This window comes from Oncorhynchus nerka, linkage group LG6 (assembly GCF_034236695.1).
Source record: "Oncorhynchus nerka isolate Pitt River linkage group LG6, Oner_Uvic_2.0, whole genome shotgun sequence".
Taxonomy (NCBI): Eukaryota; Metazoa; Chordata; class Actinopteri; order Salmoniformes; family Salmonidae; genus Oncorhynchus; species Oncorhynchus nerka.
This window is the reverse complement of record NC_088401.1, coordinates 49,141,203-49,154,555: the sequence shown is the minus strand read 5'-3', so window position 1 is coordinate 49,154,555 and position 13,353 is coordinate 49,141,203. Positions and strand designations below refer to the sequence as shown.

At 45.1% G+C, this 13,353-nt stretch overlaps 1 protein-coding gene across 1 annotated transcript in view; it reads left to right on the top strand.

Annotated features, from left to right (window-relative positions):
• Nucleotides 1-13,353, top strand: part of LOC115130523 (A disintegrin and metalloproteinase with thrombospondin motifs 2-like) — a 196,666-nt gene that overhangs the window by 159,072 nt on the left and 24,241 nt on the right. The window contains exons 5-9 of the mRNA XM_029661760.2: nt 3,601-3,684; nt 10,368-10,524; nt 11,277-11,382; nt 11,913-12,056; nt 12,436-12,568. Of these exons, the coding sequence (XP_029517620.1) occupies nt 3,601-3,684; nt 10,368-10,524; nt 11,277-11,382; nt 11,913-12,056; nt 12,436-12,568 (624 nt within the window). The remainder of the gene's footprint in view (nt 1-3,600; nt 3,685-10,367; nt 10,525-11,276; nt 11,383-11,912; nt 12,057-12,435; nt 12,569-13,353) is intronic.

Genomic DNA, 13,353 nt, shown 5'->3' with positions numbered 1-13,353 from the left:
TAGATCATCAGAGCCAGGGGATTTCTCTCTATCAATTTCTTTCAGGGCTTTACGCACATCTGAAACAGAGAAGGGTGAGAAGGAAAACCTGGCGAAGGAGTGCACAGGGGTGTCAGGTAAATTCACAGGGGGCTCACTTCGACCTTTAAGCTTTTCAAATAAACTGCCTGCATCTAGAAAATGCTGATTTAAGGCTTTCGGAATAGAGGTTCTCTCAGTGTCTACCAACAATTGTTTAGGAAGCTGTGTATCTTTTTTGCACTCCAAACCTTTCACTACTTGCCAAAATTTGGAGGGATTATTTAAATGATCTGAAGTAGATTTAAGGTAGTGGTCTGCTTTCAGTTTTCGGGTCATAGCCACACCCAGATTTCAAAGACATTTAAAAGCCATCCAATCATCCGCCGAACCAGAGCATCTTGCTTTAGCCCACATAGAATTTCGTTCTATTATGATTTTAGTAATTTCATCAGTAAACCAAGGGTTCTCTCTGCCCTTAATCCTGATTTTTGTGGCATGCCTATTGCACACATCCTGGAATGCGTTGTGGAAGTAAGAAAAGGCTAATTCAACATCAGGGATGAATTGTATTCTATTCCATTCAATGCAAAATGCAGTATGTAAAAAAAACCCGAATATCAAACTGCTTCCGGTTTCTTTAACTAATGACATGTGGAGATCGCTTAGGAATTTTACCATCTCTCACATAGGCAATAGCACAGTGATCACTTATGCTATTTGCAAAAATACCAGAAGCATTAAAACGATGAGCAGCATTGGTTAAGGTCAAATCAATCAAGGAGGATTTCAGAGGATACTTTACATTCAACCTAGATACGCTGGTGACAATCTGACTGAGATTATAGGGATTTCATAGAATTTTGAGTTGATCAGAGCTAGATTTAACCAATCCTGATTCAGATCACCCATCAAGACGAACTTAAGAGTTGACATGCTGTGATAACAGACGGAGGTCTATAATAACATGATACAACAATATTTAAAGATGAGCCAAGGTTGAGGTTCAAAGACAGATATTCAAATTGCTTAGGTTTAGTAACAGACGACAGAACGACAGCAGAGAACTTGTCTTTTACGCATACAGCAACATCACCACCCTTAGATGTACGATCTGTACAAAAAACGTTGAAACCCATTTATGCCAATATTTTTGTATGTAATTGATTTTTTGAATCTGGTTTTCAGAAAGCATACATATGTCAGGGTCGGCAGTTTTTATTCATATATTCACAAAATCAAGCTTTGGCATAAACTTCAGGCCACACTGACTACTTAATTCGGTAGGGGCAAAAATAATAAAGTAATCCTTCTCACCCCCCCCTTAAAAGACCTAGATGCACTATTGTAAAGTGGCTGTTCCACTGGATGTCATAAGGTGAAAGCACCAATTTGTAAGTCGCTCTGGATAAGAGCGTCTGCTAAATGACTTAAATGTAAATGTAAATGTAAAAATGACTGGATTAGACTGCACATTTCCAGACAGTAGAAGCAGCAAGATAATGGCAAGTCTAGATCGGGGGTTACAACATTCGGATTTACAGACAGCACTTGAATGACAATCCACAGTCACAAGAGTCTTTAACGCCACATTTTATCACGAGATGTGTAAAGTCCAGAAACGTAGTTAAGCACCAAGAGAACAGTCTTGACGTGTAAGCGCAAGAGTCCAAATTCTCCCATGTTGTTTGGGAGAAATGTGCAGAGTTCTCGCGTGCATTTACAGAGCAAGCGTGTGGTTTCTCCCAAGGCACGAGGGTCATATACAGTCATATATATTTCTTCATTCACAGAGCAATGGGCTCTAAAAGTATCGCGAACATTGTAAAAGCCAAGGGTAGACAACAGCCAAATGAGCAACAGAGAGAGAGAGAGAGAGAAAACACAGCATCAAGCACATACAAAGTTAACAGAACAATCTAAGATATGTAGCTAACACAACGCTAAACACTCATATAGAATGAGCTACGACTTCACATAAGTGTTCCTAAATAATAATACAAACATAGCAAGAATCACTCATCAAATAATTCAACAGCAGATCAGTAAAAAGTCTGAGGTGTAAACGTATGATGTAGGTGAGCAGAGAGGGAGAGAGAGAGGGAGAGAGAGAGAGAGAGAGGGAGCGAGAGAGAGAGAGAGAGAGAAACCGAAGGAGGAGGCCAAAGAGAGGCCCTCAACGAGGCAGACATCGAGGGCGAAGATAAAATGACCGTCTGTCGAAAACAAAACCATGACGGTGATACAATCGCTAACCAGAACGGTAATAAAGTTGCTCAAATCCAGACCAGAATGGATGGTCATGTAAAAGCACGGGGCTAAATGTTTGGTGGTAGCCTCTTCCAAGTTCAGCTGATATGAGGCGACTCTACGAAAAGCGGTCCATCGAAATATGAGAAATTACCGCTCACGTCAAATTTCAGTGAATGTTTACAGGTTGGAAAATACCTGGAAACATATTTTTCATGCAGTGTGTGTGTATGGGTGCATCCATGTGTGCGTCTGTATGTAAATGTCTCATTAGAGTGGGGCCCGGGGTGTCAGGGTCACCTGGAAGTCAACCGGCCCAAATTGGGCTGATGTTGCTGTGGCAACCAGCTGGAAGGGACAGAGTGTGATCTGACCTGCTGGAGGGGCCATGTCACCTCCAGGCTGCCACTCTAACACACACACACACACACACACATACACACAGAGAAGTGCACATTAACGCATGCACACAATCACAGATGTGCACACACATACAGACGTACCACACATTTTCACTTGACCTCTCTCTCACACATGTAGAATGCACACATAATCAGAGAGACACAGAGAGTCACACACACCCACACTGTCACTCACCTTGTCCTCCCACACGTCATATCTGGCTGTGTTATTCTTGGAAAGCAGGGAATGAGGGAATGCTGTAGAATATTAAAGAGTAGAAGGACTGGGTAGGACAGACAGACAGACAGACAGACAGACAGACAGACAGACAGACAGACAGACAGACAGACAGACAGACAGACAGACAGACAGACAGACAGACAGACAGACAGACAGACAGGGGCAACCATGTCCCTGCGTTTTTTGGGGGGTTGTCTAGCAACCAGTTTGTGCTCTCTTTAAGTGGGAAGAACAACTACACTCTAAGAAAAATTGGTTCCAAAAAGGTTATTCGGCTGTCCTTAGGAGAACTCTTTTTGGATCCAGGTAAAACCCTATTTGGTTCCAGTTAGAATCATTTTGGGTTCCATGTCAAACCCTCTGTGGAAAGGGTTCTACATGGAACCCAAAAAGGTTCTACCTGGAACCAAAAAGGGTTCTTCAAAGGGTTCTCCTACTGGGACAGCCGAAGAACCCTTTTAGGTTCTAGATAGCATCTAAGAGTGTTCCCTGTCTTTCTCTACCTCCTCTCCTCCCTGTATCTACTGTTATCTTCCCATCATTCATCCTGCCTTTTACCTCCCCCTGAAGGTCTCTATCTTCTTAAATTTATGTTCCAAGAATATATCCTCTTTATTTTTCTCCTCAACTCTCTCTCTCTCTCTTCCTTATGTGTTGATACAGTAAATGTCTGTGTCTTTGTCTGTGCAGGTGAACGAGATTTACCATGACCACTCTCTGGGAGCCAGGATCAACGTGGTGCTAGTACGAATCATCATGCTTGGCTATGGGAAGGTAAAAGAGTGTTTTGTTCATGTTATTTAGCCTATATATCCTTTTTACAGGTTGTTTTGACTATAGAAAGAAAATCCATGTTCATAATCTACTTCAGGTTTGACTGAGCAGAGCCTCTGTTTTATGAACCTGTTCCTTGAAAAGTTGCAGCCATGTTATATTTTATGGAGCATTTTCTGCACCCCTACACACACACACACACACACACACACGCACGCAATACACACACACAATACACACACACACACACACAATACACACACAATACACACACACACACAATACACACACACACACACACACAATACACACACACACACAACCCTCTCTGCACTCGACGAGGCCTACAGCCTGTTATTCCAGTGGACTGAGCAAAAGAGGAACTAAAAGCATGTGGATCCCAGGGGAGGGTTTTCAAAGTCGCACGCCTTCACAGTTCATCACCGAAGCACATAGAAACACTGCCGTTATGCAACCGGCTTTTTCCCTGGTGGGCTGGAGCAAGGAATCATGGGAAGTCCAGACAAAGATAAACAATCAATGATAGCCTTCCCTCATTCATAAACAACCAGACAGACTGGCGGATGCTGCTCTGTAATTCTATCATCTATCTATCTGGATTAGATTAGAAGTTTAATAGTCACGTGTACAGGGTTGCAGGTGTAATTACAGGATACAGTGAAAATCTTAAGCTCTGAGCTCCAACAATGGATCCCAAAGTGAAATAAAAACAATACATGTACAGTAATAATAAAGAATATAAATAAATATAAATTAAATATATACAACACTGTAACAATGGTAAATGTCCATTGGGGCAGGGACAGGGTAAATGTCTGTTGGGGGGTGGCAGGAAACGCGAGAAGGTAGCTGACTAGTGGTGGCTATTCAGCAGCCTGATGGTCTGGGGGTAGAAGCTATTAGCCAGTCTTCCAGTTTTTGCCATGATGCTCCTGTACTGCCTGCTTTTTAGTGATGGAAGTGGGGAGAACAGGCCATGGCTCAGGTGGCTGGGGTCCCTAATTATCTTCTTGGCCTTCCTGCGACCCCTGGTGTTGTAAGTGTCCTGGAGGGCAGTCAGTGTGCACCCAATGGTGCGTTTGGCTGAGTGTGCTGTCCGCGACAGTGGAGTTGACGTACCAATCTTTGATGAATCCCGACAGTATGCTCTCGATGGTGCTCCTGTATAACACTATGAGGGCCCTCTGGGACAGATCACATTTCTTCAGCATCCTGAGGTTGAAGAGTCGTTGTCGTGCCTTCTTCACCAAAGGTATCCATGTGGTTTGACCATTTCAGCTGCTTACAGATGTGTACGCCGAGGAACTTTAAGTTTTTGACCATCTCCACAGCATCCCCGTGGATGGGGGCTTGCCCAGCCTGGTTCTTCCTGAAGTCCACAATCAGCTCCTTTGTTTTGCTGACGTTGAGGGAGAGGTTGTGTACCAGGCACCACATCAGAGTGCCTACCTCCTCCCTGTAGGCCGTCTCGTCACTGTTGGTAATCAGGCCTAATACTGTTGTGTCGTCAGAAAACTTGATGATGGATTTGGAACTGTGTGAGGCCACGCAGTCATGGGTATACAGGGAGTACAGGAGGGGACTGAGGACACACCCTTGTGTTGAGAATCACTGTTGAGGAGCTAATGTTGCCTACCTTTAGCAGCTGGGGGTGACCCGTCACGAAGTCTAGGACCCAGTTGCATGGGATGAGTTCAGACCCAGGGCCATGAGCTTTGTGGTGAGCTTAGATGGCACTATGGTATTGAAGGCAGCACTGGGGGCTCTCGAGTGGCTCCGCGGTCTAAGGCACTGCATCTCAGTGCAAGAGGTGTCACTGCAGTCTTTGGTTCAAATCCAGGCTGCATCACATAGGGCGGCGCACAATTGGCCCAGCATCATCCGGGTTTGGCCGGGGTAGGCCGTCATTGTAAATAAGAATATGTTCTTAACTGACTTGCCTGGTTAAATAAATCAAATTTAAAAATAGTCGATGAACAAGCATCCTCATATGTGACTCAGTCTTATGTGGAAAAATGTGGATTTCTGTTTTTACATTGGATAAAAGTAGAGACTCAGAGCTACAACAATGGTATATCATACACTGAATTTAAGGAACAATGGAAAAGTAATTCTGCTTTGAAAGTTGATAAACTTGTAAACTCACTTCTGAGAAAATGGCATTTTAGTGTTTCGGTGAGAGAGCTCTTCTTTGTCTACACCCATTCAGCATCGTTCACACCCTCTTAAGCTTTAGCCCCACCCATCTCCTTGCGTTCAGAGCACACACTTGACGCTCTGGCAGGTGATTTGTTTACCTCTGGATAACATGTAAACAGCCTAACCAGCTCTGCTGGCAAAAATGTCATTTTTTTTGCCGACGTTTACTGACACCGGCCATATTCAACGGGTGTTGTACACTTTAGCTTCAGACATGTAGCTAAATACCTAGCTAAACAATTAACTTAGCTGGGTAAACAACATATAAGATCACACATCACGTCACACCACCTAATGTTAGCTATAGGGTGCCAGCCATCCAACGCTAGCTAACCGTACACTTTAGCTTGAAATGAAACCACTTTCTGTCAAAATTAGAAACGTGTACTGCAATATCTGAAAATGTAGCTAGCTGGACTATCTTACCCATGATGGACACATCTCCCTGTCACGGATCCATGCCACAAATGCCCTTAGTTTGAAGATGTAATCCGGAAACAGGTGTTTCCCATCTCATTAGCTATCATATTCAAATTCTAATTCTAATCTATCTATCTATCTATCTATCTATCTATCTATCTATCTATCTATCTATCTATCTATCTATCTATCTGTCTGTCTGTCTGTCTGTCTGTCTGTCTGTCTGTCTGTCTGTCTGTCTGTCTGTCTGTCTGTCTGTTGCACATGCATGTATGTGTGTGTATTTGTGATTGAGGAGGGACAACCCCACAGGGTGTTACTACCGATAGAGCATGGAACTGATACTCTATAGTATTCCAAACCTCTATATTGCATCATCTACTTTATATTCCCTTCGGTTGACACTATCTGGCCAAGCTGCAAAGCGGAAGTTCTACAATTTATCTTCTTAAAATCAGATTTTTAACCTAACCCTAAGCTAAACCACACTGCTAACCTTATGCCTAACCCTAACCTTACACTTCTTTCTACTCTCCTCTCTCTACCTTGTCTCAATGGAAGTTTTCAGAGTACCGGCATACACCCAGACACACACACACGCACACACACACACTCCTTGACCGGCACTCGTGGCCCCGCCTCTATCCGCATGCAGCTCAGGCCAAGACTGTCCATCATCCCCAATTATCTTGGCAACGGAGGAGTGTGTTTGAATGTTTAATGACGAGACAGAGGCATTGATGCGAGTAACCAGTCTTGTTCAGTACATTGCAATACATCCGGGTATCTCAAGCACATCGGTAAAAACACTGGAGTTGCAGTAATTAACATTTACCAACAGATGGTATCACTGTGCCATCCTACACCCATAACAAAGTGCATGGGCAACCTGCAGATTGGTCGAGCAACCCTGAGTGTACGCACACACGTACACACTCACTCACTCACACACACACAAACACACACACAGATGTATGTTAGTTCACCACATACATTTCTTACTTCATCATTTGACCAGAGAGGCGGTCATATGTCTTCACTGCAGGACAGAGAGGCAGAATTGAACTGTACAATGTGTATGTGTGAAAATAGAAAGTGGGGGGGGGGGGGTGAGAGGGGGTGGAGAGAGAAGAAAAAGGAGTGGCTGATACATTGAGAAAGAACAGGAGAGGTGACGGAGAGAGAGAGGGAGAGAGAGAGAGAGAGAGATAATGTAGGTCTATATGTGGGAGTATGTATTATTCTGGGAAAATGTAACCATTGCATAAGAAATACTTATTTCTATAAGTATGTATGTTTGGGTTCATATGTATAAAATAAATTGCTGTGAATTTCACAGAATCAGGAAATGCAGTATTGAATGTAAGAAAATGACTCTGCAGTAGGAGAATATGTGTACATCTTAAAATTCTTGTAGTTTTGTCTAAGGCAAGCATGTAAGTACCCTATAACACCGAAGGTATTTTAGCTCACCTTGGCATCTTGCGGGTCCACCCTGTGGCCAACTGCTAATGCAATACTGACACCTGCTGGACACATCAGTAATAGCGTGATACATTTAGATACGCTCTTGTCACTGACAGCCTGATTTTTTTATGTGTTTTTATTTCACCTTTATTTAACCAGGGAGTCCAGTTGAGAACATGTTCTCATTTACAACTGCGACCTGGCCAAGATAAAGTAAAGCAGTGTGACAAAAACAACAGAGTTACATATGGGATAAACAAACGTACAGTCAATAACACAATAGAAAAATATGTATACAGTGTGTGCAAATGAAGTAACGAGGTAACATTTACATTTAAGTCATTTAGCAGACGCTCTTATCCAGAGCGACTTACAAATTGGTGCATTCACCTTATGACCTCCAGTGGAACAGTAGTGCATCTAAATCTTTTCAGGGGGGGGGGTGAGAGGGATTACTTTATCCTATCCTAGGTATTCCTTAAAGAGGTGGGGTTTCAGGTGTCTCCGGAAGGTGGTGATTGACTCCGCTGTCCTGGCGTCGTGAGGGAGTTTGTTCCACCATTGGGGGGCCAGAGCAGCGAACAGTTTTGACTGGGCTGAGCGGGAACTGTACTTCCTCAGTGGTAGGGAGGCGAGCAGGCCAGAGGTGGATGAACGCAGTGCCCTTGTTTGGGTGTAGGGCCTGATCAGAGCCTGGAGGTACTGAGGTGCCGTTCCCCTCACAGCTCCGTAGGCAAGCACCATGGTCTTGTAGCGGATGCGAGCTTCAACTGGAAGCCAGTGGAGGGAGCGGAGGAGCGGGGTGACGTGAGAGAACTTGGGAAGGTTGAACACCAGACGGGCTGCGGCGTTCTGGATGAGTTGTAGGGGTTTAATGGCACAGGCAGGGAGCCCAGCCAACAGCGAGTTGCAGTAATCCAGACGGGAGATGACAAGTGCCTGGATTAGGACCTGCGCCGCTTCCTGTGTGAGGCAGGGTCGTACTCTGCGGATGTTGTAGAGCATGAACCTACAGGAACGGGCCACCGCCTTGATGTTAGTTGAGAACGACAGGGTGTTGTCCAGGATCACGCCAAGGTTCTTAGCGCTCTGGGAGGAGGACACAATGGAGTTGTCAACCGTGATGGCGAGATCATGGAACGGGCAGTCCTTCCCCGGGAGGAAGAGCAGCTCCGTCTTGCCGAGGTTCAGCTTGAGGTGGTGATCCGTCATCCACACGGATATGTCTGCCAGACATGCAGAGATGCGATTCGCCACCTGGTCATCAGAAGGGGGAAAGGAGAAGATTAATTGTGTGTCGTCTGCATAGCAATGATAGGAGAGACCATGTGAGGTTATGACAGAGCCAAGTGACTTGGTGTATAGCGAGAATAGGAGAGGGCCTAGAACAGAGCCCTGGGGGACACCAGTGGTGAGAGCACGTGGTGTGGAGACGGATTCTCGCCACGCCACCTGGTAGGAGCGACCTGTCAGGTAGGACGCAACCAAGCGTGGGCCGCGCCGGAGATGCCCAACTCGGAGAGGGTGGAGAGGAGGATCTGATGGTTCACAGTATCGAAGGCAGCCGATAGGTCTAGAAGGATGAGAGCAGAGGAGAGAGAGTTAGCTTTAGCAGTGCGGAGCGCCTCCGTGATACAGAGAAGAGCAGTCTCAGTTGAATGACTAGTCTTGAAACCTGACTGATTAGGATCAAGAAGGTCATTCTGAGAGAGATAGCGGGAGAGCTGGCCAAGGACGGCACGTTCAAGAGTTTTGGAGAGAAAAGAAAGAAGGGATACTGGTCTGTAGTTGTTGACATCGGAGGGATCGAGTGTAGGTTTTTTCAGAAGGGGTGCAACTCTCGCTCTCTTGAAGACGGAAGGGACGTAGCCAGCGGTCAGGGATGAGTTGATGAGCGAGGTGAGGTAAGGGAGAAGGTCTCCGGAAATGGTCTGGAGAAGAGAGGAGGGGATAGGGTCAAGCGGGCAGGTTGTTGGGCGGCCGGCCGACACAAGACGCGAGATTTCATCTGGAGAGAGAGGGGAGAAAGAGGTCAGAGCACAGGGTAGGGCAGTGTGAGCAGAACCAGCGGTGTCGTTTGACTTAGCAAACGAGGATCGGATGTCGTCGACCTTCTTTTCAAAATGGTTGACGAAGTCATCTGCAGAGAGGGAGGAGGGGGGGGGAGGGGGAGGAGGATTCAGGAGGGAGGAGAAGGTTGCAAAGAGCTTCCTAGGGTTAGAGGCAGATGCTTGGAATTTAGAGTGGTAGAAAGTGGCTTTAGCAGCAGAGAGAGAAGAGGAAAATGTAGAGAGGAGGGAGTGAAAGGATGTCAGGTCCGCAGGGAGGCGAGTTTTCCTCCATTTCCGCTCGGCTGCCCGGAGCCCTGTAAGACAATAAATAGGCCAATAGTGGCGAAGTAATTACAATTTAGCAATTAAACACTGGAGTGATATATGTGCAGATGAGGATGTACAAGTAGAAATACTAGAAGAGTTGATTGAAGAGTCACATGAACTTCAGACTGAACATCTGCTACAATTCTTTTCTCCTCTTTCCTTTCCTTTTCTACTCTCTCTCTCTATATATATATCTAGTCTATGAGTCTGATAGAGTTGGGAAACCCGTCTCAGAGTCTGGAGAATGTGTGTCGCTGGGCCTTCCTGCAGCAGAAACAGGACACAGGAGATGCAGAGTACCACGACCACGCTATATTCCTCACACGACAGGAGTTTGGGCCTACCGGCATGCAGGGTAACACACACACACACACACACACACAAACGTACATACAGTTTTGTTCTGTTGTGTTGTTGCGTTTAGTGAAGTCAGAGTGAGAGCAGGCTAGCAGCGTGTCTCGGGGGAGTTCTGTAGCTCTGAAGCAGTGGTCTACAGCAGCCCTTCAGCTACCCTTGAGCCTTGAGCTAGAGAGAAAATCAATACACTACAGCCACAGCCACAGCCCTGCTAGGAAGAACACAACACAGAGAGACTACAGCCACAGACCTGCTAAATATAACAGAGTGATACTATTGCCAGATATCTGCTAGGGAGAACAGAGAGACTATAACCACAGACCTGCTCAAGATAGCAGAGATAGACTATGGCCACAGACCTACTTGAGAAAACAGAGAGACTATAGCCACAGACCTGCTAGCCGATAGAGAGAACAGAGCACTGAGAGAATGAGACAGAGACTGTGGGTACTCTGAGAAAGACACAGTCAGGTCACAGTACTGTAGCAAAGTTGAACTCATTCAAATGATGTGACCACAGTGCTTTATGCATCGTCATGCTCTCTCTCTCTCTCTCTCTCTCTCTCTCTCTCCCCTCTCTCTCTCTCTCTCTCTCTCTCTCTCTCTGTCTCTCTCTCTCTCTCCCCTCTCTCTCTCTCTCTCTCTCTCTCCCTCTCCCCCCCTCTCTCTCGCTCTCTCTCTCTCTCTCTCCCCTCTCCCTCTCTCCCTCTCTCCCCCTTCTCCCTCTCTCTTTCCCCCTCCCTTCTTCAGGTTATGCTCCAGTAACAGGGATGTGTCACCCAGTAAGGAGCTGTACTCTGAACCACGAGGATGGCTTTTCTTCTGCCTTCGTGGTAGCCCACGAGACAGGACATGTGTGAGTACATACACACTAGTGAAGCGTAGGTCAGCTGTTTGTTCAACTGCACCCTACCACAACCAAAAGTACAAAAATCTGACCCACACCCACAAATATAGAAAATGCGTTGTACAGTTTGCTTTTTTTTTCTCTGAAGTTTTTCTTTAACACTTCTTCATTGTTTTCCCCTGAATATTTCTCTGCCCATGTTCCTAAAAGGATTTGGCGATTGGTGTGTGTTTGGTGCGCATACAGTTTGATGTGTATTCGGTCCTAAACACTTAGGCTTTACGCACCAATGCCAGATAAAAAATAATGAAAGAAAAACCTTAATGTAGCCTATAGATATAAATTGCTCAATAATTATAGATTTCTGAATTGTTTTAATGCATCGTTTTCTCTTTATTCAACCCTCCCCCCGCCCTTCACACACACACACACAAACTGTAAAGACTGGAATTCAAAAGCATTATATCCACAATGAAACATACAATTAGATACATATACCTGTCCACATATTGATGAATTCCCATTCCTCCCTCCCCCAGGCTGGGTATGGAGCACGACGGCCAGGGGAATCGCTGTGGAGACGAGGTGCACATGGGGAGCATCATGGCCCCGTTGGTTCAAGCTGCCTTCCACCGCTTCCATTGGTCACGCTGTAGCCAGCAGGAGCTGGGACGATACCTACAGTGAGTCTGTCAAACACCTACTGTATACACACACACACGTATGCATGCATACACACACACACACACACACACACACACACACTTGTTTACATTCCTTTTCACCAGAACTGAATGACTCCAACATCAAACAAACAACCAAACAAACAAACGGAACTCCACTTTAATAGGGCTGTCAGTGGTCACATCATACAGAGCTTCTATTAATGACTATTACATTCTCCCACATCAAATGTCACATTTTTTCTGCAACCATTGTTCCAAACAAAGTTTTTTTTAAACATCTTAATAGAATCGTGGCTCCTCTGTTTTAATTCACTGAATATAAAACCTGAAATTAATGTGACAACGCTGTTAGGTCACAATGTCTCTTTTGACCCAGATCCTACGAATGTCTTCGTGATGACCCCTACGAACATAACTGGCCGTCCCTGCCCAGACTTCCTGGTCTGCACTACTCCATGAACGAACAGTGTCGCTTCGACTTCGGCGTGGGCTACATGATGTGCACCGCGGTAAGAAAGGAACGAGTGGTATACTAACATATGCACTAACTATTGCTTATACTAATGTATACATACTAGATTCATATATGTTACCACAATAACAAGTACCCACTGTAGTGGTGCCAGCAGTTGAAAAGCCAACCACTTCACACTTCAGTCCCCAATGATACCGTGATGAGCAGGGTTACATGGATAACATCCACACCGCAATAAAATATGTCCCCACTTCTCACTGAAGTCCCTACTGACATACACTGAGTGTACAAAACATTATGAACACCTGCTCTTTCCATGACATAGACTGAGTGTACAAAACATAATGAACACCTGCTCGTTCCATGACATAGACTGAGTATACAAAACATTATGAACACCTGCTCTTTCCATGACATAGACTGAGTATACAAAACATTATGAACACCTGCTCTTTCCATGACATAGACTGAGTGTACAAAACATTATGAACACCTGCTCTTTCCATGACATAGACTGAGTGTACAAAACATTATGAACACCTGCTCTTTCCATGACATAGACTGAGTGTACAAAACATTATGAACACCTGCTCTTTCCATGACATAGACTGAGTGTACAAAACATTATGAACACCTGCTCTTTCCACGACATAGACTGACCAGGTGAATCCAAGGGACAGCTCTGATCCCTTATCCGTTATATCCACTTCAATCAGTGTAGATGAAGGGGAGGAGACTAAAGAAGGATTTTTATGCCTTGAGACAATGGAGACATGGATTGTGTATATTTTCCAGCCAGAGGGTGAATGGGCAAGACTT